The following is a 27,100-nucleotide window of genomic DNA, read 5'->3' as shown; positions in this document are numbered from 1 at the left end:
ATGGTGAAACTTGCTTTACCGGTAGCATCCATCTTCTGTTCCCTTTTTTTAAAATTTCATTTCTCCTTCCCTCCAAAAAAGGCTCTTTCTTGAAGGACCCACAAAGGGAATGGTGGGTGGAACAGACTACCCTTCATTATTTTGCCTATCAATTAGGCCTAACATTCAACATGGCAATTTCGATTCCTTAATTTTTTTTACCAATTATCACAAATTTGTAGGCCCAATTATTATAACAGGGCTCACAGTTGTGTGGGATCAGGTCCTCAGGATCTCGATTCAGGGAAGCACCTAAGTGTTGATTTCAATGGGATTTAAGCATATGTTTTCCTGAATTGGGGCCTCAGTAACTAACACCATTCTTTCTCGCTTAGAAAATAGCACAAATAGAATAAATAATGATCCAATGGAACCTGAGTTTGTTTATTCAGTGTTTGTTGTATTGCTAAAGAAAGAGGAATGCTAGAAGGTTGACACAGAGCAAGCAAGCTGCAACAACAATAAAATGTAGGTAAAAGGATTTAATGCTGGGATAAAACTATCTTGAGGTCCCTAATTAATTCTCTCTTTTTAAAAACTGAACTAACCAACAAGTGGAAAGTTTGGGTACCAATAACTAACATAATGGAAAATAAATTCCGAGGACGATGCTTTTTGTATGTGCCGAGATTTCCTTTGATGGACATTTTCACAGAACACAACTCTCCAGTCCTACTTCTTATTCTTTGTGAAGGCCCACCCTAACTGTGTTTTAAAGGGCCTCCAACTGACTTTAAAGCGAACTTTGAGACGGGTTTTGTATACTAGGTCTATAAAATGACAGTGGCGCAAAATGCGCGGAAAAAGGGAAGGAGAGTTAAAACAAATTGAAAACTCCTGATACACGGCTTCATTTTTCCATGGGTTTGTAACTGCACTTGGCTATAAAGGCATATATTTCACCCTTCCAAAATAGATAAAATAAAACCTCACAGCCACATATTGCACCATGGGAAAATGTCAGTGACAGCAGTTTGGCTAAATGGAATGCTAGCAAATCTAACCACAGATAGAAAGCAGGACAATTAAAAGTGTGGGAGTGGCAGGGGTGGGGGTGAGGGGGGGACAACACACTGAGATTTCAAAGAATATGTTACCCTGTTTAAAAAATAGAATGCATGACTTATGGGCTCTCGTTTTCTGGAATGATGAAGCATGCTTCAATCCCTCCCCTCCAGCCATTCGGAAGCACATTAAGATTCCTGCATAACTTTAGGTATGGCAGGTGTCCAATATCATTGAGGAATTCTTTCAAACTAATTACAGAATCTGCCTTTTATTAATCAAATAATCATTCCATCCCTGGAGCCAATACTTTCATAATAGGATCAGTTTTTGTTACTGTAACGGCCCCAAAATGATGTCATGCATAATTCCCAGTGACACTAGACTGCAAACAAAGTAATTCAAATGGCAGTAGGATGAGGAAAGCAATCCAAAGGGGAGAACATAAGCACCCTCCACTTCTAACAGTACTGTGACCAGAATAACCATTATTTAAATATTTCTGATTAAGGAGCATGCCTCTTATCGACCTAATGTAATTGTGTTACAGCCTTTGGGGAGGACGGGGGGCGGGGGTTATAGGAAATAACATTCTTTTTCACAAAGAACAGATATTAAACAAATAGGAAAATGTCTGAAAACATGAACAAGCCTTGGCAGGTCACAGTGTTTGCAACAGCCAGCGGAGAAGAGAATGCATCAAGGCCCTAGTGCAGTAAAATACTGACACATGTGGCTAACTCTACATGGTTCCACTGAAACCAGTGAGACTACCCCTGTGGTAAAGTACCTTGCTGGATCAGGGCCTAACTGCACAAAGAGATGCGATCCTTTGGTCTATAAGGCGTTCTGGATTCATGTGAGTATCAAAAAATACACATGTGTACCAGGCCCCTGAAAATCTGGGCCACATTCTCTCGTGCCCAGCATCCAGTGGGCACAATGGGACAACTGCACAGGGACTAACTGTGGCTCCCTGATCCCATGGCTGGCTCTGCACTGGTTCAATCTACTTTAGAGCAGTGTCAGAGCTGCTCTAAAGTGTTCCATGCAGCAATGCCTCCCTGCCAGGGACCATCTCCCAGCTGGAGATCACTGGAATGCAATGTTGTTCTATACCATTCTCTCTAATCTCCATGCAAGAGGCTATGGGAGCGTGGGCATGGCATAAGAGGCAGATAGATTGGCTTTTCACCAGCTGGGCACTCCTCATGCTGCCACAATCCCCAGCTTGGAAGATCCATCCATCTACATGTAATACACTCTCCCAGTGAGTTTGGAAGGATAGTGGACAGCACTCATCTATGACGGAGCAGTGTATAACAGCAATACACCATTGCTAGGTCCTTTGCTTTGGTCCCTGAAAGTTAATTTCATTCTCATGCACAAGGTCTATGCACCACTCCAGCCCATTTAAACCCCCAAAATGGGCCCATGGCACAGAGGTGAATTTCGTCCTGACAGAACTAGTCGAGACATTCTCAGCTGGCTTTTTCTTTCCTCTGCCTGTTGAGACTCCTTCATACTTTTCAATGGCAGCAATTTTGTGGGCACAAGTTTATGGCCATGACTATCGAATCTACCCACCGCTCTACCTAATAATTTAGCGATCAGCACCTACAGAACACGTGTTATGGTAGTTCTTACTGGCAACACTGCACATGACTTAAACAACTTAAAGAGTGAGAATGCTGCAGGGAAGAGGGCTAAAACCCAGATGGAGCCATTTTATTTCTTTATTACATTTCATAATATTCCATTCATTTAAAACCTTCTGAAGCAATCCTAGTTTTCACTGAGACTGAGCCCTAAATATTTGAAAACACAAAGAGGGTTTTTGTTTTCAAACTTACTGAGGAGGGGACGAGAGAGTTAAAATCAGCTTTATCAAAAGACCCCAGTTACAAACTTGTTTGTTACAATTACTAAATACATACATCATGATGGTGCCCAAATGCTCAGCTAGGGCACAGTGTCCTATTGTGCTAGGCATGGTATAAACATAGGGTGAACCCTGGGTCTGTGGAAGTCAATGGGAGTTCTGCCATAGACATCAGCAGAGTCAGGATTTCCCCCACAGATGTAGACACTGGCCCTGCCCTAAAGTGCTTATGGGTTCTCCATGAAATCATACATTTTCCCATAAAAGATGAAAACTTTTCATTTGGAATTACAAGGCAGACCAAGACTGGCTTAGACCAGGGCAAGTCTGCTACCTCTCCATACTAAACTACATGCCTGAAGAGCCAAGACAGAATGCTGGACTTATTTATTATTGGTAGCACGCACTCTGTGCTGGACTCTTTCCCAACACTTAAGGAGCGTGCCCCCTGTTCCAATGAGAACACAGACCAAGGACAAGCAAGTGGACAGAGCTCAGGGGAAGGCTTTATACACTGACCTAAAGCTACAAACTAACAGAATATCGATTTATCTTTCTGAAAACTGCTTGTCAAGCTGGAAAAGGTAACATGGGTGAGAATGAGGCGGCTTCTGATCCATCTAAATGTCAAGGTGTTTCCTTGACTCTTTGAGCATAACTCATGGATGCTGAGAGTTAAATGGCTGGACTTTCAGATTCTGCCATGTTAGCCCAATAATAAAGCCACTGTACCTCATGGTCTAAGGCTCGGGATGTTTATTTCTGCAACTCTGCAGAAATCCTTCAGCCATACAGCACCTGGCTCAGACGCTGCCCTTTCAATGGCTCTTCTGTTGGCACAGTAATTCATGGTACCCCAGGGGACATCACAGGGCTTATCAAGTTGATTCGCTTAAGTGGAGTTATTTGGCTATCCATTTTCTATGTTTCATAATGTATTTCCAACCTTAAAGCGACATAAGCAAGCACCAGATTGCCAAGGTGCTTATTAATTGCCTATTCAAATATTTTACAGCTTTTATTTTTACATCGCCACAGGGATTTGAATATTTTGTAGTTGTCAAGTTGGCTGAGGATTTATGTTGCGAGAACTTTGTCATAGCTTAATGCAGAACAGCAACAGGAAATGAAGTGGGAGAACAAACTTCCATTCAGTTCCCCTAATGCTGTAAAGCTGTCATACAAGCATGACAGCCAAGCTCTTCATACAAAAGGCCTTATTTGTTTACAAAAAATAAACAAAATAAAAACAATACTCATCAGCGATCTAACATTTTGGAACCACACTAAAGGCTCACAGAGGTCAGCCGAATTTTTTGGCACCTACAAGTTTTTGTTTTCATAGATTTAAGACAAAAAAGGACGATTCTAATTATATTGTTATATAATTCTTATACAATTTAGGCCATAGCATTTCACTCAGTGATTGCGGAATGAAGCACATATCTTGTAGTCGAGCTAGAGCATATCTTTCAGAAAGAAACAAGGAAACTTGATTTAAAGACTTCAAGTGATGGAAAATCTACCACCTCTCTAGATAAGATATTCCAATAGTTAATTACCTCCAGTGTTATTAATCTATATTTATTTCTAGCCTGAATCTAATTTCTAATTCCAGATAGGTACTTATAGACTGTGATCAAGTAACCTCTTAATCTTTTCTCAGGCAAGTTAAATAGATTGAGTTTCTGTCTTTCACATATTTTAAAATGAAGAATGTTACTGGTAATGAAGCAACAGGTTTGGAAAGATATCAGTAAGGTGTTTTAAAACATTTTTATTGCTTGTGTTTTCAAAGCATTTTAATTCAGTCAAATCAGGAACAGACACTCATCTGCCAAAGAACCTATAAAATATTTTACAATGACACAGTAATTGACATAACCTGTAACATAAATGCCTGGCATTTTAACAAAGGTACTAGAGATTAGCACAAGCAAAGATAACTCAGTAGCTTATTGTTATCTTTGCCTTAATTATTATATTAGTTTATTATTAATTATTATTATTATTATTTTAATTTAGAAAAGTTCTGAGCTTTCTGGACAGGTGACCTTGAAAAGATTCTTCTCAGACAGCAAGTCTACACAGCTGATATAATATAAGTAGTAAAATTGCTAGTCCCGAGTGTTATTAAATGTATTGTTGATTTAAGAGCTGATCCTTAGCTCACTGAAATGAATGGGAAGACTGCCACTGACTTGGGCTTTGGATCATCTACACTCTTAAAGTGGACTGATTGTTCCTAGTACCTAATATAGCCAAGAGTCTGAAATAGTGCTGACGGAAGAGGGGGCATTGTGGTACCTATCAGCCTGCCACCAGATCAGGAATGGACAGTAATGACACATGGCCAAAGGGGATCACAGCTGAAACACAGGATATAACCATGTTCCCAGGCGGGCGGGGGAGGGAGGAGGGTTGTAACCTGTCACATACCTGAACGGAGTGGCTTTTTCTTACAGTGGCTTTGGCAACACTTGTTGTGCCAGTGAAGTGTCCCTGAACTGAATGGACAGCAGTAAGGGACTGGAAATGGATGTAAAAGATACCACCCATAAAATCAAACTTTGCAAGCTTCTTTGTCGCGATATCACCTGTACATCCAAGTTCCCCATGCCAGAACACCTTGCTTTCCCAGGGGCACCATGTACCTTCTGCTTCTGCAAGCAAACAGGAGCCAAAACTGGTGGATCTGGCAGCTCCACAGTCTGCTCTCACCTTCCACCAGCCATTGGGAAATGTCCTGCATTTAGGAGCTCATGAGCAGGGGCTGAAAGGGGGATCTTAGAGAGCTCAGCCATTTCCCTGCACCCACAGCCTCTTCTATGGACAAGTGATTGTTTAGGCTGCCACAGTTTGTCAAAGGAATCTCCCTTTCCAAATAAACTCTTCTCTTATCCCAGAGATTTTCCATCTGCGTTGCAAAGTGGAGGCTGAGAATATAGAAAGAAACAGGCTTTGCTCAAAGAGATCATTCTAATTGCCCAGGACATCTAAGGAAGCGCCAGCTGTATTAACAGAAAATGAAATAAACCCAGCAGAGAGACATATACTGCTGACCCTGAAATGAAAGTTCAGTATGGATAGGTGATCTACAAGAGATGGGGCATCATGGGAAAAAACTGAAAGGGAAAAACTACAAGAAAAAATACAGTGTGAGGCTGAAGGGATACAAGACCCAACCTATTACTCCCTTGGGGAAGGGAGTTAGTGGAGGGGCAAAAGGGGCAGGGCACGTGGGCTTATTAACTGCACAGAGCCAGACAAAACACAGGGAATCTTAGGTGTAGTCTATGCTACAAAGTTTGGTGACATAGCTATGTCGGCTAGCAGTTTGAAAAAAATCGCACCCAGTAGCCGCCATAGCTATGCCAGCAAAAGCCCTAGTGTAGGCACAGTTACACCAGAAACAAAATCCTTTTCCTAGAAAGCTGATCTCCTTACACCAGTATAGCTATGCCCCATGGGGCTCAGAGCATCCTAGCAGAATGCCCTCCTCTTCACATGTCAACCTAGGCTCCCCCCTCCCTAGCAGAGATGCCTCATGGCCATGCTGCTTGGTCTATGGCGAAGCACCACTCCGTTCCCCTCCTCTGCCGATTGCATGTTAATGCTTAGAGTCGCTGCTCTGTTTCACCACCTCTGCAGAATTATCGGGAACACCCACATCTCAGGGGTTACACTCAGGGGTCACTGGAGCTTTGTGGGGACGGGTGAGGGGCACTCTGCAAAGCTTTCGCTCCCCTTCTGCAATTTCCAGCGGCTCTCAGCGCTGCCCTTCGCCATGCCCGCCCCTGCTACAAACAACTGGTCTTTGGAATCGGAAAGCTGGGCTGGGGGTACTGCTGTTGCACTTCAAACCCCTGTCCAGCTTGAGAATTTTCCGGAGAGGCCTGGCCTAGTTTAAAGGAAAGCACCATCTGTGAGAGCAGATACAGCCGCAACGACAATAACCTCTTGGAGAAACGTGCTATTCAGTCATTATATAATGAGTTCCCTTCCCGTCCTCTCCCTCCTCCCACCTGTCAAAGAGGGGATGAGAGAGCCCTTTAGTGGAGTCAGATATTGTTCTGCCTTGCTCTCTACACAATGAAGTGCTGATGCCGACCATTTCCTCCCCACAAAGTTCATTAGATGGTCTTATTAATTAGTTCACTCCACATCCTATCACGCACTGCCACCTGAAATCTCACTTGCGTTTGTAAAGCATGCAATTAAAGCCATAGGCATTGTCACAGGCAGGCACTGCCGGGCATTAATATTCTATTCAATCAATAGCTAGACAATATGATGCCGTGCCTTGGATGCTCACCAAAGTAAAGGACAATATACGTGCTGTGCAGAGAGCACACAATTTTGATCTTAGGAACTCCAGTGGCGCTCCACTAAAGCCATATGGGTTACTTTACGTTTGGACTGAGGGCAGAATTTGAGCCAATAAATCTACTGCAGAGAAACAAATCAGAAGTAGGCTGTGGCACTCAAAGCAGAGAGAAGTAACAGCAATCCACACTTCCACTCCTTTTCTGCACAGTACTGAAATAATAATTGCCAAATTGTAATTCCATCTGACATTGGCTGCAGTTCCATCTTACTTTAAAGAACCTGGCCGTTGTCTTTTTCAGTGCGGGCACACGTAACTGTGCTATGCAAAACTGAATGAAAACGGCCACCGCTCGTCTTAAACACACACCAATACCAGGGCCCTTTACAGACAGGCCTTCATCCTCCTCCACCCGTTCTTGCTCATTATAAACCACTTCTGCAGTCAAAAACAGGCTGACATGAGATAAAGACAATGCCTCACCCCTTCTTGTCATTTCTGTCAAGAGGGTTTGTTACAGTATACTCTGTTCAAAGAGTAAGGGAGCTGTAAACAGCAAAAGAGAGAGAGAACTGGAGGGAAAAGCCACTTACTTGATATTGTCGAGACAGCCGGATTCAGGTTTCAGGATGGCAGTATGATGGAACATTTTATAGAGAGCAATCCCCAGGAAGATTACATTAAGCTGGAATGAAAAAAAAAAGAAAGAAAGGAAAAGGTTGTGTTACATAGCAGAAGGGGGGGGAGGGGGAGTGAGTCTTTTCTTTGTAACAGATGAGTTGCTCTGGGAAATTAGTTCTCACTACAGTTTTACAGAGACTAAATCATAGATGATTGCCTAGTATTCTATAAAGGCAAGGCAGCTTGCCGAATGAGAGAACAGCAATACAATAGATGCTGGATGAAGCCAGCCCTTACACCAACAGCAGCGTTTCAAGTGATGTTACAGAAAATTAAAAATCTTTGCTGTAACTGCTCTTCTGTGGCTTTGTGGTGCATACTGATGACAAACCATTCCAGGTTTGTTGTTCACCTGCTCCCGTGGAAAGGGCCACAAGGCCTGCCTTCATCCGGGGTAGGGGTGAGTATAAATTTTCAAATACAGCGTAACTTGGGAGATGCGTGGGCAAGTGACTGTTAAAAAGACACACTGCAATATAATGACCGAGAAAAGGAGCTTGGTCTATGCTGTAAAAGATAGGTTGTGATTCACTAGCTCTATGCTAGAGAGGCTCCCAGTGATTGGAAATGAGTTACCAAAGACCCAGACAAGAGGTGGCAATCACAGAGGGAGAGGCCTTTTATAAATGTATTTAATAAAAATATAGATGAATGGTTCTGTACAGAAACGTATAAAATACGCAAGCCACTACATCCTTCAAACGGCACGATCCCCTGATTTGCACACAACTGGGCTGTTTTTGTGTGTGACATATGATAGTCACTACAGATTTAGCAAGTGGCACAGGCCCCAACCTGGACGGCTAATGAAACACTCTGGATTGAAATAAGAACCAACTACAACATCTGCATTGAAATGAGTATGCTCATTCCTCGCCGTGTTGGCCGAACTACTTCATATTTAAAACAAAACATGATTTATATAAGCCATATTGTAGTGATTTCAGTATGGGCAAACTCCAGCTGTCTCTAAAGTTTGGTTCTTTACCTTGTTGCTATGTTATCTGATGTGGTGACAAAGCGTGTTAACTGTGAAATTACACTTATTTTGTTTTAACTTCTAAAGCGAGAGAAAAAAATCTTTTCCATTTTTGACTTTGCTCCTATTTCAGATTTCCCTTTGTGCATAAACGATGTACTGCTTCACTCTGCAATTCAAAGGGATGAGCATACAGTGGTGTCAAAATAGAGACCAGCGCTTCTAAACGTCTGATAACATCAAACAAGCTTTGCAAGAGACTATTCTGAGCAAGTGTCCACAGCACAAACTCGTACTGAAACATACTTTCCTTTCCCCAACAGGTTTTGATCAAGTATTTCAGAATGCACTCTCTTATAATGAGTGTCTAATTGCTTGTGTTAGGTGGGATAAGAACATGCTTTTCCCAAATTAATCTATGTAAATTCAAGATACAGAGTGAAAGTTTTATTTCTTGACCTGGGAGATGGAGTAGTTAATTAGGAGTTCTTACCATAATTATCAAGGTCGCTGGTCCTATAAAGCTCCAAATGAAGTAAGTGTCAAGTCTGAGCCAACATCTGTAATGAAACACAGGGGATAGAAGGCATTCAAGGACTGAGCGCAGGACATACATCAAGATTGAGCGAGTGACAGAGAAGAATGTGAACTGCAAAACATTCCACTGGGAGACAGGAAATATTACATTGCTTGTTCATTTAAATGCTGAATTATGTGCCCAATTTCTGACAGTGCTATTGATGGAGGAAGATAATTACTTCTGGAGGAAGCAGGGGGGAAAAAGGCACAGGGCCTAGTTGCTAAGGCCTTTTGCATCTGTCATAGAAAACCTTATATTAAAAAAAAGAGGGGGGGGGGTCAGGAGGAACTATGAGCAGCCATTAAATCTCTGCTCTTCTCTCCAGTTATAATGCAACACAACCTGCCAGTCAATTGTCAAGTGAGCTGACATTTTTCTGTCAAGAAGATCTGAGCAAATTTGGTGCAAAAAGGAAATAAATTTTGGTAGTGGAGAACTGAAGATTAGATTAATTAGATTCAGCAGCCTCACTTTAGAGGTTTTACCGCCCTGAACCTCCCGAGTGCCTTGTTGCCCCCAGTGTTTCTAAGGTTGCAAATGATCTTCAGTATCACATAAAGCTGATTCATGACCTAAAACTAAATTATTAATCACTTAATTTCAGCTGCACTTAATACTTCCCCAATTTTTAAGGCCCCTGGGAAATTATATTTCCATTCCTAGTTCATTCAGGATGACAGGAAGATAAAATGGAAGTGACTAGTCACAAGACAGATGAATATAAATTCTGAGGAAGCTACATATGATGTTTAAAATAATAATGTCTTGTCATGTTTGTCATGTTACTCATTAAAGATGTGTTTATAAGGGAAAAACTACTAAATTGTAAAAAAATACTTTTACCCTTGAAATTACGTGGATTTCCTAATTAAATAAAGTGACTACAATTGTGCATATCAATTTATCCCGAGAGTATATAGCCTAAGACAGCAGTTCTGATCCTTGGGTCTGGGTTGGGTCCTAGTCAACTCAACTGAACTCCACAAGGAATCCAAGAAACGTAGGGCTGCAAGGAACCTCAGGAAGTCATTTTGTCCATCATCTTGCACTGAGGCAGGGCAAAGTAAACCTAGACCATATCTCACAGGTGTTTGTCTAACCTGCTCTTAAAATCCTGTTCCACAACTTCGCTTGGCAACCTCTTCCTATACTTTGTTAGTTTCTATAGTTACAAAGTTTTTTCTTTTATCTAGCCTAAACCTCCCTTCTGCAGATTAAGCCGATGAGCACAGGGGTCTGTGCTAGCAGACCCAGAGAAGGGGTCAAAGCCTGGAATTGAAATGCTACGGTGAAAACAACCGTCTCTTTGTACACTGAAGAATTTCAGGATTCGCAAAATCAAAAATTAAACCATCAAACTGCAAAACTGTAGAAACAAGGCTTTTGTTCCCAACTTTACCAACCTAGGGCTCATCTATGCTGCTGGCTTCTTTTGGCATCATGCGGGGTACAAATAGCGAGGCACAGCTTAGGTGAGTAAAGACACTCCTGAAGAGGGAGGGTATGTCCCAGAGTACATACTTTATATGGCTCTCTACTCACCCAAGCAGTGCCTCCCTTTCCACACCACTATTCTTGGCAGTGCAGTGTCCTGTGCTCTGTGGAGCCTTTCCCATCGGCTGGAGAAGACTCTGGCACAGGGAAAGAGTCCGGCAGTAGGGAAAGACTCCATCAGCTCCCTGCTGCAGGGAAAGACTCTGGAAGCAGGGAAAGGCTCCGGCAGCAGTCAGATGCTGAAGCCTCTTTCCACGGCTTCCCCCCTGCCACAGCCTTTCATTGGCAGGTGTAGCTACACGACGCAACACGGACGCAGGCATACAGCCACTAGCAGTGTGTCGTGCAGACGTAGCCTTAGGGTCTGAATGGCTATAAAAATCTAAACGGGTTATACACCAACATAACGATATTTGCACGGAGCCAAAACAGAAACTGGAGTGCGGAGAGATTAAAAAATATCTGCTACTTAGGATCTAACTCCTGAATTGGAACTGAAGCCGTGCATCAACATCCTAACGTGAGAGACATGCTGAAAAGGGTTTCTTAATGTCAAGACAGGAGTTCTGGATTTCTGCCGCCTTGGTGGACGCTAAAACTGCTTTAGATGTGTCTGGCAGTAGCTATGCACAATGAGTGATTTCCAACTCTTTCTGTTTTAAAATGTCTTGTTACTTGTATTGCAGCAGCTTCCAGAGGCTCTCGCTGAGATCAGGCCCCACCGTGCTAGGTGCTGTATAAACACACAGTCAGACCCAGCTCTGAAGACCTCACAGTCGAAATTGACTAACAGACAAAGGAAGTATTATTACCCATATTTTACAGATGGGGAACTGAGGCAAAGAGACACAAAATGATTTGCACAAGGTCTCAGAGCAGGTGTGTTGGCAGAGGCAGGAACTGAACTCATGAATCATTGTCTGGTATCTTAACCTCAGGAGCATCCTTCCTTTCAAAGCATGTTTCCCTGGGGTGGGGCAGTGGGAGAGGGAGCAATAGCAAACCTATACAAAAAGTCCTGGATGCTGATGAAGACCTTGATGAGGTTTTGGATCTTGAACTGTCCATCCAGTTAGGCTACAACATATGGCCCCACTGAAGGCGAAGGAGTTAAGCCAGCCAAAGATCTGGCCTTTTGTTCATTTTACTTGATAATTTTTTGGTTGACAGGTAATTATTTGGGGAAGCGTAGAATAACACTGCGACTCTAAATTCACTCAGGAACACGGGATCTGCCAAACCCATCACCGATGCCGTACCTTATAACAATATTGTCAGTTAAGGACAGGGCATTTTTTGTGATTTTAAAATAAAAATTCTCCAAGTATTTCAAACTGTATCATACATTTAACAGGGAAACCATCTGCCAGCAGGCAAAATGACCACATCTCACTGTCTGCAAATTCTGCTAAGCAGGTTGAGGGAGCATGGTACATTTACAACTGCAAAGCAAATTGTTCCTCCTTGAGTACTTAGGGTTTTACTAGCTCTTGGCAAGCAGGGTGGCAAAACTCCCTTTTTTAGCTTGATAGTCATATGGCCACAGCTGCTGGTGCTGTTTTTGGCCACAGACTCTCTCATCATAGGTCTCTGACCCATACACTGTTCCTCAAGGCCAGCATTGTGCCCTTCCCATCCACTGGCAGCCCCGCAAACCATGCATCCTGCCTGCTTATCTGCCTCACTTGCAAAACTGTGATGCAGTCCCGGAGCCTGATTCTCCACTGGTGTAAATTAGCACAGCTCCATTGACTTAAATGGACTGTGACTAATAATGGATCGTGAACATTGAGGGGCATGAAGATGGCTGATTCCCACAGCTGATTAGAACCCGAAGGAATGTTTGAGAGTGGTGTTTTGCTGTATTCGCTGAGCTCTAGTTATCAGTACTACCATCAGGAAATGAAAACAGGGCCTTCAATTGAATTCTGCAGAATCCAGAAAAGCATGTTGATGCACCATGCATTTCTCCTTCTCTGCTAGACGGCTACACCTGTTTACCTTTCCCACTCTGTCTTACATTACAGGGAAAAATACAATGCTGCAAAAGGAGGAAAAGGGTAACTGAACTCAATGGAAGAACAAAGTGAGTGACTTCTTTTGTGAGCAGCCAAGTCATTAGTGGCTCAGACACTCAACGGGACGTATGCAGTGTTGAGCTCTTTAGAAAATCTGGCCCATAGATTTCAGAGCACAATCTTGGTCATGGGGTGGATTCTGTGGCAAATTCTGTGGCTGTGGAATGCCCAAGATCCAAGTGTATTATTTTTTATTATTTGCATTTTGATAACACCTAGCCAAACCATGGCCCCATTGTGCTAGACATATACAAACACAGAGTAGGAGATAGCGCCCACCCTGACACGCTTACACTCCACACAGACAAGACTGGAGCATGGACTGTCAAGATTAGCAAAGGTTCTTTTTGCATGCAAACCTTAAAGGTTGCATTGCAATTTTGCAGTTGTTCTAATGGAAAAGTCTCTTTCTAAGAAACCAAGTACCGCTCTCTTGAATGACAGATGGAACTCTGCAGTAATATGTCTAATCCATAAGGGGGTAAAAAGTCAGTCTTTTTGTGGTCAGTTTATAATGATGTAACTTTGAACCCATTTAGTCAGACCTCATTAAAAATGCAAATTAAGAACAAAACATCAAAACTTGGGCATCCTGCCAATTCGTTCGCAGAGATGCAAATCGCTAATCAGACAAGTACCACACTGAGCTTTTCTTTCCTTAAAAACAAAAGCACAAACACAGTGAGCTGAATAAATGAACTCCTTGAAAGAAGGAAGCAATCAGGCAACTCAGCTCCAAAAGTTGCTAATCTCAGGCTGTGGAACTACTTCTGACCCTAGTACACAGCTGCACTCTGAACGCTGACTTGTAATATTGCAAGTTTACATTCCAACAGCCATTCAACAAACGAGATGCTTCTGCTTTTAGCACAATGCATATCATATGATCTGACATTGCACGGATGCTGCATGCACCATACATTTTACAAACAATAAAACCATTCCCTTCTTCTCCAAAGAGATGAACAGACACGTTCAGTGCTGTGCTATTAAGGTGGTGTGTGGCATTGCTTTTCTTCACTTTTTAATTTCCTCCCTCGCACAGTGACAAGTTAGCTATCTTGAACCAACACTTTTTTGCAAGTAATAAAGGCTACAAAGGGTTTGCTCTGTTTTTTGCATGAAGAGAAATCAAACACTAAAGTATCCCTAGTGTGCATTAAATGGAACCAATAAACAATCATTAGCTGCCATTGGACCATAACATTTGAAGAGATCTAAGTGAGCATACTCTTCATGGGAGTTTGGGAGTTTGCTTCATAGAGCTATAGAGCCTCCATCACGGTGTGTGGTAACAGTAATTGGATATGTATGTATAATACATGCCTTTGAAGGGTGGAATATGCTTTCTCTTTTTACTACATTTCAGTGTCCACATTGCTCCCACGGGCCTGAACAAGCAAGGAGCGGGCAGTGTAAAAACTGAAGATAAAACAAGCACACCGCCCTATCAAAGGCATACCCTTTAGTTAGCAGTTATTTTTCAACAATATGATGATGCATAAAATATAGGAAGCTGGACACTGAAGTTAGCGGCTGTGACATCATGATAGATTTATCATTGTCAACTGATACCCAGCTTTATCGCATCCCAAAACCAAACCAAAACAAAAGGCAAACAGAGCCCTGGCATGATGCAGAAAGGACTTGGCTCGCCACAGGATGAGTTTACCTACAAGTATGTTGAATAAAAAATACTAAGATGGCCAATGCCTCATTCCTCTTCCGTGAGCTCTTTAATGGGCATCAGTATAGAATACATGAGGGGTTATGGTGATAGGACAGTTTGTTGTTATCAGGTTTGGCTAGCCACATTACTTAAGTGAGTTATGCACGTCGTCCCAAAAGAGAGCCAGTTAAGGCCCTGATCCAGCAAAACATTCAAGAATCTCCTTAACTTTAAGCATCTAAGTAATTCCATTGAATTCAACAAGACAACTCACATGCTCAAAGTTAAGCACACGCATTAATATTTCGCTGGATGGGGGCCATCATCTAAAATGGGAGCCAATCAAACCTTTCTGCCACACTGCATACCCTCAGGTATTTTGCTCACACTACATTATAGGGAAAAATCATTGTCAAAGTTTTTTAAAAAACAGTTTAAACATTCCCCCTTCCTTTTGCAGATCCGCCCAGCACACAGCTTGACACTTGGTCTGGGGACTAGAAGGAAGGATTTGGCCATCAGAGAGGCCAAAACAAATGATACAGCATCGTCAAACTCCATCTTATTTTGCAGCTAAACTAGAGACCAGTCCCAGGTGGTGATTTGTTTGTTGTTCATGACATTTGCTTTCAATTATCTGTAAGAGCTTCAGTTTTCTCACACTGCTAAGAAGGAGACCTAGACTGCACGAACTGTTCATGACCTAACAAGCCTGTTAGCTCGAGCGCTAAAAATAACCATGTGGATGTTGGAACGCTATCACCTTGAGCTTGGGTGGCTAGCTTGAGTCCCCACCGGAGCCACAACTTTCACACTGCTTTTTTTTAGCACACTAGCTCAAATCCTGGTAGGGTGAGTCTGGCTACCCATGCTGGGAAGCTCACTCCCTGCTGCAGTGTAGACACACCCACTGTCTGCAATGGGGTTCTATCTATTTCACCTTTACATACGAGACAACACAGAACCAGGGGAGAGATGCACACATTTTTTTGTTAATCTAGGTGCACTGTTAAATATCATGTATTAGGGATGATGGGTAAAAAAAGGCTAAATCCTGCTCAGCTAGCTGTCATGGATAGCCCCGTTCAGCTCCAAATGGGGGAAATCTTTTAAGGTAATCAACATGCAGCTGCCTACTTGCAGATCATAAACCAAAGTAATTAGCCCCGCGTCTCATAATCTGGCTGGTGTGAACTACTCCTAAAAAGTCAATGCCAGCCCCTGATGTAATTAAGCTTAAAATAGTATCACTATTGAACAGCTACTGCAGGATGTCAGTATGAATACCAGAGCATGGGATGCTATGGAGAGCCATAAACAACACATGATGAATAAGGGAATAACGCAGGAGCAAATGACCATTTTCTGACAGTATAATCTGGGCATGTGTTATACTGGCAACAGATTAACAAACAAAGAAACCCCCAAATTCTACATTAGGCATCTAAATTGATCATTCGGAGACATATAATTATTGTGACCAAATGCTAGACAGAAAAAGATATTTTATGAATAATGTTAGAAACTCTATAAACTCTGTTTAAAACAAATACAAAATAGGGGGATGCAAGAAATTTATTCTGCAGATTGTCTCACAAATAACCAAGCAACTTCTCACAATTAAATTATGTATGCCTGGCATATAGTTTACCACAAATTCTAATCAGTTCTACCCTTCTAATAACATTATACAGTAAAATACATCATCATCCATCAACCAGATGGAGCATGTTAGTTATACAAAACATCTAGTATGTTTTTATTTTCCACTGTTAGAACGTGATAAAATTGACCACTCTGAAATTACAGATTATAAACAAATACTTTATGCTTTATAAGTGTATGCATAATATTTTATGTCTGTGAGTATTAAATAACGAGACAAAATTATGGTATAGCAAGGAAAGGAGAAAAGGAGGACTTGCGGCACCTTAGAGACTAACCAATTTATTTGAGGAAAGGAGGTTTTTCTGGCTTGAATATACAATGGCTGTATTACTCACAGGTGGAAAATTTATGTAGTTCATCCCAGCTGAGGGTCAATAAAATTTCTGTATGTTCCTCAGATGATACAGAGAAATTACTGTAGGTAGAGGTGGTTGGAAAATGTTTTTTCCTGTAGACAAATTTCTATTTTTCAGTGAAAATTTGAACATCAAAATATTTTGGTCCCAAACTGAAATATTTCAATATTGAAATGCCACCATGGTGTATTATGGGAGTTGTCGTTTGGGTGACTCATGCTCCCATTCTTCACTATAGTCCGAACTCCTTTGTCAGACTGTATCTCCTACAACCCGCTATGATATCATCTCATGATGAGGGGGAGATGTCATCAGGATGATGAACCTAGTCCATTAAGGAGAATGGGGGGAGGGGAAAGAAGTCAACTGAACCACAACTCCCATGAGGCACTGCAGCAGCAGATCCAAATCAAAATATTTCAGGTTTGGGGCATCCAGTTTGTTCATGAAAAACTGAATTTTTTCTGAGCAATCTGTTTTTGTGAAAACATTCATTTTGTCAAAAACCCAATTTTCTAAGGAAAAGCAATTTGGACAGAAAATTTTCAGAGTCTTCATAAAAGGGTTTTTTCCTTAGTGTGACTGTTGCTATTTTTCATATCATCTCAGCTGTAAAGCCAGACACTATTAGTGCATGTATGGGGGAGAAATCAAAATAACAACTAATACACTTGAGAAAGCTCTGAAATTTTCCACATACAGTACTAAAATGTTACATTTTTAAGCTCTGATATTTCAAGAATCATCAAGGTAATAAGCATGTACTAAAACTGAAGGTGGAAATCAACAGCCAATTTTTCCACCTTTCAGGATTCAAGCAGAGATGGAAGACAATCTAGTTGTGATCTTGGATGGGTGACATGAGTTTGGAGCGACAGTTTTACTGGATTTTACAAGCTAAATTCTCAGGTGTATACACCAGTGTAAACCTGAAGTAAATCTGCTGAAGCCAATACAAGTATTTCACATTTCTAACAACGTAACAGATTAAAATCTGCCCCTAGTTGTTACAAGTTTCCTAGCCCCTCACTGTTTATGTTTGTTACTGAAGTGTGGTGTAGTAACAATAACAGCTATAACTGGCCTGTACCCAGGTCGTACATGGAATATGTTGCTTTAAAATTCTACCCTGACCGTTTCTATTCTAATCCACGGTTTTTGCAGCTCACAGCTTTGAAATTTTCCAACTGCGGTCTCTATACAGAGGTGACTTTTTATTTTGTTTAAAGTTGGAGGAAAATGGGTCAGTCATTCTCAGAGCACCAGAGGACAGGAATTATGACTTTCTGGAACATTATTATTAATGATTTCCATTATTAACAAAGTCCTTGTGATAATCTAAGTGGGTAGAAAGTTAAATTTTGGTGGGCAAATAATTCTCACTGAAGAGGGTCTTGCAATGTTCTGCTGACGTTTCCTTTCGATTCCCTCCAAGTGACGACCCTTTGGGAACTGCCCCCCCCCAACGTGCTCTAAACATTTTGTGACACTTACTGTCTCTTCTATTCTTCAGACCTGAAGGCAGGTCTATGGTGAAACTCCTTTGATTAGGTTGATAGGGAGCTTGGCATCTACATACAAATTCTTGAAAATGTACTCTCCCCTACCTGATACTGTGCGCGCCACTCAAAGTTCCCCAAAATGTAAACCTTCTATAAAAGTCGGTAAGACTTCCACAAGCCTTTCTGTTAGAACAAATATGTTTGAAAAGATTTCTGAATGTTCAAAGAAGAATATTTTCTCAAAACTGAACTCATACCCACCGATGGCACACAAAGCAAATGTTCAGCTGCTATCTAAGTCCATCTCCCGATATTGTAACAGAACATAAGCAGCTCCGCTAGATTACAGAGTCACTCCAGCAAAGAACTAGAAGCATCTATGCTGCTATTATTTTGGGTGGAAATTTTGCAAATGGAACGAACGCGGAACTAGCTGTCACTGCGGCTGTGCCCTGAGCCGCTGTCCTGGAGGGCTCTGGGGCCCCACTGGCTCGCTGTTTTGTCTGCCTTCTCTTTCTGCCTGTATCGTTGCTAAAAAGAAGGGGAAAATATAGGCCTCACAAAAGAAATTGAAATAATAATAAAATGCATTGCTACAGTCATTGTAAGGGAGCCAGCAGAGAAAATCAAAGGCTGAAATTTCCTTTTGTTTGCCATTAGACCGTGTTGCATGATAATCTAAAGAGTGCTTTGATACCAGTTTCAGCACTGATGAAAACACTTTAAAATGTTCATAATTATAAATGATGTAGCTGTCCCAACTTGCAAAGAGTCTCATACACTCTCTGGTCACTGCCTATTTTGCTTGACGGCCCTGGTAATTGTATAGAACACAGTTTTTAGACATGCAGTGGTTCATCATTTAAATGAGAAACACTCTTTTCTTAGAGAAGAGGGACAGACTTGTGACTAAGGTATTGGACCAAGATTCAGGAGACTGGTGCCCTTGAGCAAGTCGCTTTGTCTCTCTCTGCTTCCATTCCTCATCTGCAAAATGAGGATAACAATCCTTCCTTCCCCCACCATTTGTCTGTCTTGACTATGTAGACTGTAAGCTCTTTGCGGCAGGGACTGTCTCTTACTATATGTTTGTACAGCGCTTAGCACAATGGGACCTGGGTACAGCTGAGACCTCCAGGTGATAGCCTAATAGATACGAAGATAATAAGAGTGTGTGACATGACAGGGTTTCTTCCCAGCTTCCAAGGATAGCCTGCCATGCCCAGTCTCCTTTAAGCAGGCTTACCATCCAAATAAAAACAAACAAAACAGTCCCTCAGCTCACCCTGTGTCCTAGGGTTTCATGGCTCCCCTTCCCAGGGATCTCTGGTGTCCCTACTTCTTGCAGCTTCCCAGCCCCAGCCAGCTCCCTTATCTTTCTGGAACACCAGCACCAGGCTTCCTCTCTGAGCACCAAGTCCCCTGTTCCACGGACCCTCCACTCCCCTGTGGTTTCGCTCCCTCCGCACAGTCTGTCCCAGTCACTCCTCCCCTTCCTGCCCTCTGACAGGACTTTAGAGGTCAGGGATAGCCCTGCTCCCTTTAATTGACTCAGTTGGGTCCACCTGCTGTGACCCGGGGCAGTGGTCCTGATCCACTCACGGGGACCAGCTACCCCATGATAATGAGGCTTCATCAATATATCCAGCATGACACATTCATTTAAACTTAAATTTTCCAAAGAGGTGGAAAAACTGGTCATTTGTCCCTAAAACACAGGTCTGAGATTTGGGCGCCATGTTCTTTTTCTCATCTAAATGTGGAGGGGAGCCGGTGCCCCCAGAAAGGGTCGGGGGGAGGCTGCCTCTGTGGCATTCTGCCCTCTTCCTCCTGACTGTGTGAAAACTCCCCACCCACAAGGGAGGCGAGAGCAGGAGAGGCTTGGGGCAGAGGAGCTGGCTGAGCTGCTGTTGAATCTCACTCTCCCAAGCACTGGAAGCAGTGGCTGGAGGCTGCACTCAGTGGCTCTGAGCTGCAGAACCTCCCTCTCTTTGGAGGGTGGCCAAAGGCAGCCCAAGGCTATAGAGTCATTAGCAGTGCAGCTCCAATGGAGCTCCAACCCTCCTCACACCCTCCTTAACGAAAATATCCCTGTGAATCTCTGCCAAGGGGGACAGCTGCCCTGTATGTCGCTGAGTGACGCGGTGTGGTTGGCAGTGGTCCATGAGACAAGGAGCCCTTTAACAGTTATGGGGCCAAGTCCTGCTATGGGTCATGGCTGCATAGCGCCTGCAGACTAATGCCCAGCATATAGGTGAACAGAGGGTTTCAATGACTGTGCAGGGTCCAGAGATAGGTGTGGGAGAAGGGTTACTAGGATGAGCAGAAGAACGGAGAACCTGCCTCATGACAGGAGACTTAAGGAGCTTGGCTTGTTTAGCCTAACCAAATGAAGGCTGAGGGGAGATGGGACTGCTCTCTATGAATACATTAGAGGGACAAACACTAGGAAGGTTTCCCAGCCTGGTTCTCATGAGACCCACAGGAACTGGGCGGGTCCTTCCCCAGAAAAGTTCCACAAACTCCCATTGCTTCTCTTCCACAGGTCCAAGTGTGGCAGAGTTCAACTCACACTTTATCTGTGCCATAGCTCCTGTAGTCGACGGCCGCTGAGACAGCCACGATGAGCGCGGGCATTCCGTAGCCAACCAGATAGAAGTACTTCCTTCGCGAGTGTTCACTCTCAAACACCTCCACCAGCATGATGTATAGCTGCACCCCCTCCAGGAACATCCAGGTGAATGCCGCCAGGAAAAAGAAGTGCAGGAGGGCAGCAAACACAGCACAGGCGATCTGGGAGAGTCCAAAAAAAACAAAACAAAAAGAAAACAGGCAGAGGTTTGCTCCCAAACAAAATTATTAAAATTATTGTAACAAAACCAACTGATATCCTTGGTTATTACACACAATATTAGTCCTAGACTCTCTCTCTGTATGTGTATAAATATATATACGTGGCTGTAATTTACCCAAAGAAACTTATGTTCTATGCATATTATCCTAAGCATATCATTGGCTGAAACTCTTGTACCCAGCTCCTACACTCCCACAATATCAAACTGGATTCTTAGTAGGGAACATCTTCAGATTCAAATCATTGAAGCAATTGTTCCCTGTTTCTTACTATCAATATAAAACAGGAATAAGACAAAGAAATATTCTAACACCTTGGTTTAATCAACAGACATTATATGAGAACAAAAACTCAGATCACTTTAAATATATTTTTCTTAAAAATATATTATATATTTCTGTTGTATATTATTTATAAGTTATATATGTCTATAGTATATACATATGTATTATATACACGTATGTATATATTTATATACATGTGCATGTGTATAATTTTCTATATAATGTAGATTTGTGTAATATATGCCTGATACATGTATTATTATATATAGACACATATATTATTTACACATAGACACACACATATATATGCACGTGTTTGGATTTGATGGCGAAGTGCCTCAATACATCAAGGGCTTGTGTTGAGGAATCATAAAGACCATGTTTCTATTTCTGATGCCTCTGTTGACTATTGTTGCGTGAGCAAGTTTCAAGATGTTGACCTGCCATGTGAATGCTCTTCGGTGCTGTCAGCAGGGGCGGGCATATGCTGCGGGCTCCATTGCTCAGCAGTTTGGGTGAGGGGCTGAGATAAGAGAATTTAAAAAAAAAAAGGCAGGGAAGGGGAATGTGAAAAGACAGAATTCCAGTGCAAGACCTTACTTCACACCCATCCACTGAGATCAAACTGGCCCTGAACAGATACAATGCTGGGAACAAGCCTGCACTGACAAAGGGTTGGACAACAACATAACCTCAGTGATCTCTGCAGTCTTCAGCTTCTCCCCAGTGCCACGGGGCTCGAGCCCAGGATGTCTATTGTATTGTACCTGGCCATGTGCTAGAGGTAGCCCATGATCCTACAAAGAGAGTGAGCACACTGGCATATCACTGAAAAAAATTGTGAAAAGGTGAAAACTCCCTGCTGCAACAGGTTCCCAGTGAAAAAAATGTCAGTAATAATGAGAATACACTAGCCAGGAATGAAGGAGTGCCCCTACGTTAGGGAAGGATCGCGTGGCTTTGAATATGGAGTATATGCAGTGACTGTTTGGGGAAAATGAAGACTGGAATCCTGACAAAGCATATTTCTAGAGACATTCACCAAGGGGCGGGGATGCTTTGGCAAATGAGAATAGCATTTCTAAATGGAGTTTAAAAACACAAAGAGCATGCCATTTGTCTATTTTGACATGGAATTACTGAAATGATTATCCAAGTAGGGCACTGACGCATGACTTGTGCTGCAGCTTTCCAAAGAACCTAAGGGAATAAGGCACCCAAACCATGTTAAAGGTCAATAGGAGTTGGACACCTAACTCCCTTAGGCACCTTGGAAAAGGGTAGAGTCAGGGCACAGTCTTGCTCCTATTGAGGTCAAAATTCATTTTGCCATTGATCAAGAGAGGAAGGTCAGCACCGCCCCTTTTGTACCCTAACGGACGGTTCTGGAGGAGTGAAAGGAAAACCTCCCTCTCCCACTGGCCACACCAGCCGCAGAGCATTGGGAAGCACGGCAGGTGACTGAAACCGTTAGGGCTTTTGGTTCAGCTGCCATCAGGCTTAACCATCCCCTCCTTCTCCACGAGTGGAAGGGACCAAAGGGAGGCAGATTTGGTGTGCGGCGATCTGCCTCCATTTCCCATCCTTTCCCTGATCACGGACAAGCCCCTTACCCCAGATGCTCTCTGGGGGCTGGATGTTCCAGGTGGGAGGGGTGAGGTTGGGCTACTCTCCATGACATGGGCCCCTTCAACCCTGCCAGGGATTCCTCACGGCGGACCGTACTGACTGAGTCAGCATCGCCTTATGTGGGCTCCCAAGCCACCGCGTGCATCGAAGGAGGGAGGGAACAGCCGCCAGGGACTGCTTGGCATTGGTGCTGGCAAGCAGGACATGGCTCCTTGTCCCTGCCCCAGCTCCCCGCTCCAGGCGGGAGGGGACAGGAAGAAGTGGTTATGCATTAGGCTGTCGTACAGATGGCTCTGGCCTCCACAGGTTTCCCCAGATTGGAGCATATCTCAGGACATTCACTGGTTTTGGGGCTGAGTGTCCCACCTCTTCCATCAGGGGAGCACAAGACGTCCCAGCCTTCCCTTTCCTCTCTCCCTCCCCCCAAAACCGGACAGAACCTGTCAGGATGAATTTCTGGGAGCCAAAACTCACGTTTCCTGTCCACTAGGGCTCTCCTAAATCAGGGTTAGGCCAGCCCATGCCAGTTTTCCCCTCTGCAGTAAAATGTCAAAAAATACACATGTGAACGTGCTGCTTGGACAGTTTAAGAGACTCTAGAAATGTTTTCTTTTGATGTTGCAGTGGCTTAAAGTGAATGGCTGCAGCAGCAGCATAGCCTAGTGGATAGAGCACAGGACTGGAACTCAGGAAAGCTCGGTTCTATTAACTGCTCTGCCACTGGCCTGCTGGGTGACCTTGGGCAAGACCCTTTCCTTGGCCTCAGTTTCCTCATGTGTAAAATGGGGAGAATGATACTGACCCTCATCTGTAAAGTGCTCTTAGATCTGCCGATGAAAAGTGCTGTGTAAGTGCTAGGTGATGGTTTGGTAAGTGATTCAGATTCTCCACTTAGCAGATGCGTAAGGGCAGCAACTATTGATACAGTCCCTAATGGCCACAGTTATACCATGCTCCAGCTTTGCTGCCTGCCCACGGTGTGTGGGTGTGAATCCCAAGTCCAACCTCCGTGGAGTACCCAGCACAAAGGTCATTTCCCTGGGCCTTGCGCGGACTGGAGTAAAACTTCACGGGCTGTTGGGAACCCACAGCCCCACCCCCTGCCCTTCCTGCCGGCAACCCACGGCCTTGACCCCTTCCTGCCACCAGCCCGCAGCCCCACCCCTCTGCCCTTCCTGCCACCAACCCACGGCCCTGACCCCTTCCTGCCACCAACCCACGGCCCTGACCCCTTCCTGCCACCAGCCCACAGCCCCACCCCTCTGCCCTTCCTGCCACCAACCCACAGCCCTGACCCCTTCCTGCCACCAAGCCACAGCTCAACCCCCCTGCCCTTTCTGCTGCCAACCCACGGCACTGACCCCTTCCTGCCACCAACCCACAGCCCCACCCCTCTGCCCTTCCTGCCACCAACCCACAGCCCTGATCCCTTCCTGCCACCAACCCACAGCCCCACCCCCTGCCCTTCCTGCCACCAACCCACGGCCCTGACCCCTTCCTGCCATCAACCTACGGCCCTGGCCCCTTCCTGCCATCAACCTACGGCCCTGGCCCCTTCCTGCCACAACCCACGGCCCCACCCCCTGCCCTTCCTGCCAACAACCCATGGCCCTGACCCCTTCTTGCCAGCAACCCACGGCCCTGTCCCCTTCCTGCCACCAACCCACAGCCCCACCCCCCTGCCCTTCCTGCCAGCAACCCACGGCACAGAGCAACTGCAATGCAGAGCTCGACAGAGCTACAGCATCCCCTGGATGGCTTTTCCTGGGTTTGGCTTCAGCAGGAATGCATCATTTCTGCTACATATCAGGCCGCAGCAGCCTATGGAGGGAGAACAGGATCTGTCCCTCCGTGCATTTCTCTGAACAATGGCATATTCAGAAAGGGAGCTGAGGTTCCAGGAATTGCTCTTTGAACTCAATCACCATGCAAGGTGCTGAGCCATCCTGATGGGTGCTGAGCACCCTCCACACCCACTGACTTCAATGGCAGCTGAGGGCAGTGCACACATCATTGGGAGCCCAGCAACCAGCAGGATTGAGCCCCAGGAACAGCTGTTGGATTATTATGGCCACATAGGCTCAGCCATTCCGATGAAGGTGCCATCCCGAGGAGGACTGTGGGGATGAAAATGCCAAATGGTGAATGTGTAATCACAGCAGTAATATTTCTGTCTGTCTGCAGAACTGCACACAGGTGACTGCTTGTATACGGTGTACGTTTCCCCTGCTATCTAGTGTGTCACAGACATTTATAGAGTCAGTAGAATACGGCAGATTGAACGTGCAGAATTTGTTCATTTCAAAGTTTAGAACCCTGAGATTTGTAAACCAAATTGCTTCACAGACGTCAAAGGTGCTAATCCTTAGTCTTTGCCAAGTTTGAAGGCTTTTTCTCTAAAAAGAGCCATTTTGATGTATGTGAGCACAAACAGAGCACCTGAAATAGTCTTGTGAAAAAGGCCTTTTTTTCCCTTTGGATTTTTTTTGCTCAAGTTGAGGTTTTCTCAAAAACAGACAGATGGAGTTTAACTCACTACTCAGAAACATTGAAGTGAAGAAGAAACGGTAGGAATTTCAGCCTCCAAGGATAATTTGTTCAGGAAATCATATGGGCTTGATCGGAAGCCTATAGGAGTAACCGGAAAGTTTCCTATTGACTTCGATCAGCTTTGGATCAGAAAGGAGGGCTTATAATAGAAAGCATCTTCTTGCGAATTACTGTGCTGTTGCCGGGGAAACATGAAACAACACACACCTTTGGTATATACGTTTTAAACGGACATCCAGGGTGACATCCTGGCCCCACCGATGTCAATGGGGATTTGGCCACTGGGCATAATAGACTAGGATTTCACCCTTGGTTACCAAGCAGGGCCCCAATTCTGCAATGAGATGAGCATGAGTGTAGGGTGTATCCACATTCATCTCAATCCAGGATCAGGCCCAGCTACCTCCACTGGAAGGTGGGAGGAGATGCTTCCATATTTCTATGCCAAGTATCTTACTGGCTGATCCGTTCGATTGATCCCGATGAGGAAGAGGAGCTCGGCCACAAAGAGGCTGATGCACAAATTCTTGTGAATTGTGTTCCTGTCACTCTGGAGTCCGCGGAAAAAGCAAAAGGTGAAGATGCAGATCAGGAGGCAGACGAGTGACAGCAGAATGCCGACCCACGTGATAACATCCAGGAGCAGGTCGTGGACCGTGTCGCTGTGCTGGAGACACAACAGAAAAATAATCAGTCACACGCCGCACGTCAGCTAATCAATACTGAAAAAAGCCAGGTTGTCTAAGACCCTTTGATAGACTCCTGTATCCACTTCCCAAGAACTGGCACAAGGGACCGATAGCTAATGAAGGGTATTAGGACTAAAACTACCCAGAATGGAGTTCTGCATTAATGTGGCCACAACCTGAAAGCCACGCTCTGTTCTCTCCCTCTCTCCTTGCTTGGGTTTGTTTGTGAATACAGCAGTAAGGCAGTGGGGAAGGTACCTGAACAAACTCAAATCCCAAGATTGGGTTGCAGGGACCATTAAGATAATGTATGTCTCAATGCCCAGCATGTGGCAAAAACAGGGATTATTTTCCTTTCTTTTTTTCACAAGGGAAGGCAAAAAATATTGATTTATCAAACCCTGGAGCTGGGAATCCAAAATGAATATCGGAACAATATCCTGGATAAACAGAGACCTTTTATTGACCACATTGTTTTTAAATCCACATTTAACCAGGATTTTAATGTGTCTCAGAAATTGTGTGTTCCCCCTTGTGATGTGGTCTAGTTTCTGCTTACCCAGAAGTAATGTCCACATGGTCACTACTGCAGGGATGTTTCCCTTTCAGGCTACCATATGCCCGAAGAACAGCAGCAGCAAAGACTGGTCTAGGGGGTAGGCCATGAGCTCTCACGGCGGAAAGCAGGATGCTGAGGTCCATCAATAAAATGCCACTGGACCTATTCCTGTGTTTGTCTGTGCATTTGCTTCCCAAACCAGGGCACGGACGCTTGGCGCTCTCATCTTGGAAGAGAAAGACAGGGTGTTTTGCTATGGGGAAAAGTCTATGACA

The 27,100-nt window shown here is 44.0% G+C and overlaps 1 protein-coding gene across 35 annotated transcripts in view; it reads right to left on the bottom strand.

The window, feature by feature from the left end:
* The window catches only part of ADGRL3 (adhesion G protein-coupled receptor L3), an 804,652-nt gene that overhangs the window by 95,526 nt on the left and 682,026 nt on the right, over positions 1-27,100 (bottom strand). For all 35 annotated transcript variants that reach the window (XM_074950298.1, XM_074950299.1, XM_074950303.1 and 32 more), the window contains 4 exons: positions 26,035-26,244; positions 20,833-21,053; positions 9,407-9,473; positions 7,847-7,938 (listed from right to left, as the gene is read on the bottom strand). In XM_074950298.1, coding sequence (XP_074806399.1) covers positions 7,847-7,938; positions 9,407-9,473; positions 20,833-21,053; positions 26,035-26,244 — 590 coding nt within the window. The remainder of the gene's footprint in view (positions 1-7,846; positions 7,939-9,406; positions 9,474-20,832; positions 21,054-26,034; positions 26,245-27,100) is intronic.

This window comes from Natator depressus, chromosome 4 (genome assembly GCF_965152275.1).
Source record: "Natator depressus isolate rNatDep1 chromosome 4, rNatDep2.hap1, whole genome shotgun sequence".
NCBI classification, from domain to species: domain Eukaryota; kingdom Metazoa; phylum Chordata; order Testudines; family Cheloniidae; genus Natator; species Natator depressus.
The sequence above is the reverse complement of the archived record's forward strand: the minus strand, read 5'-3'. Positions and strand labels throughout refer to the sequence as shown.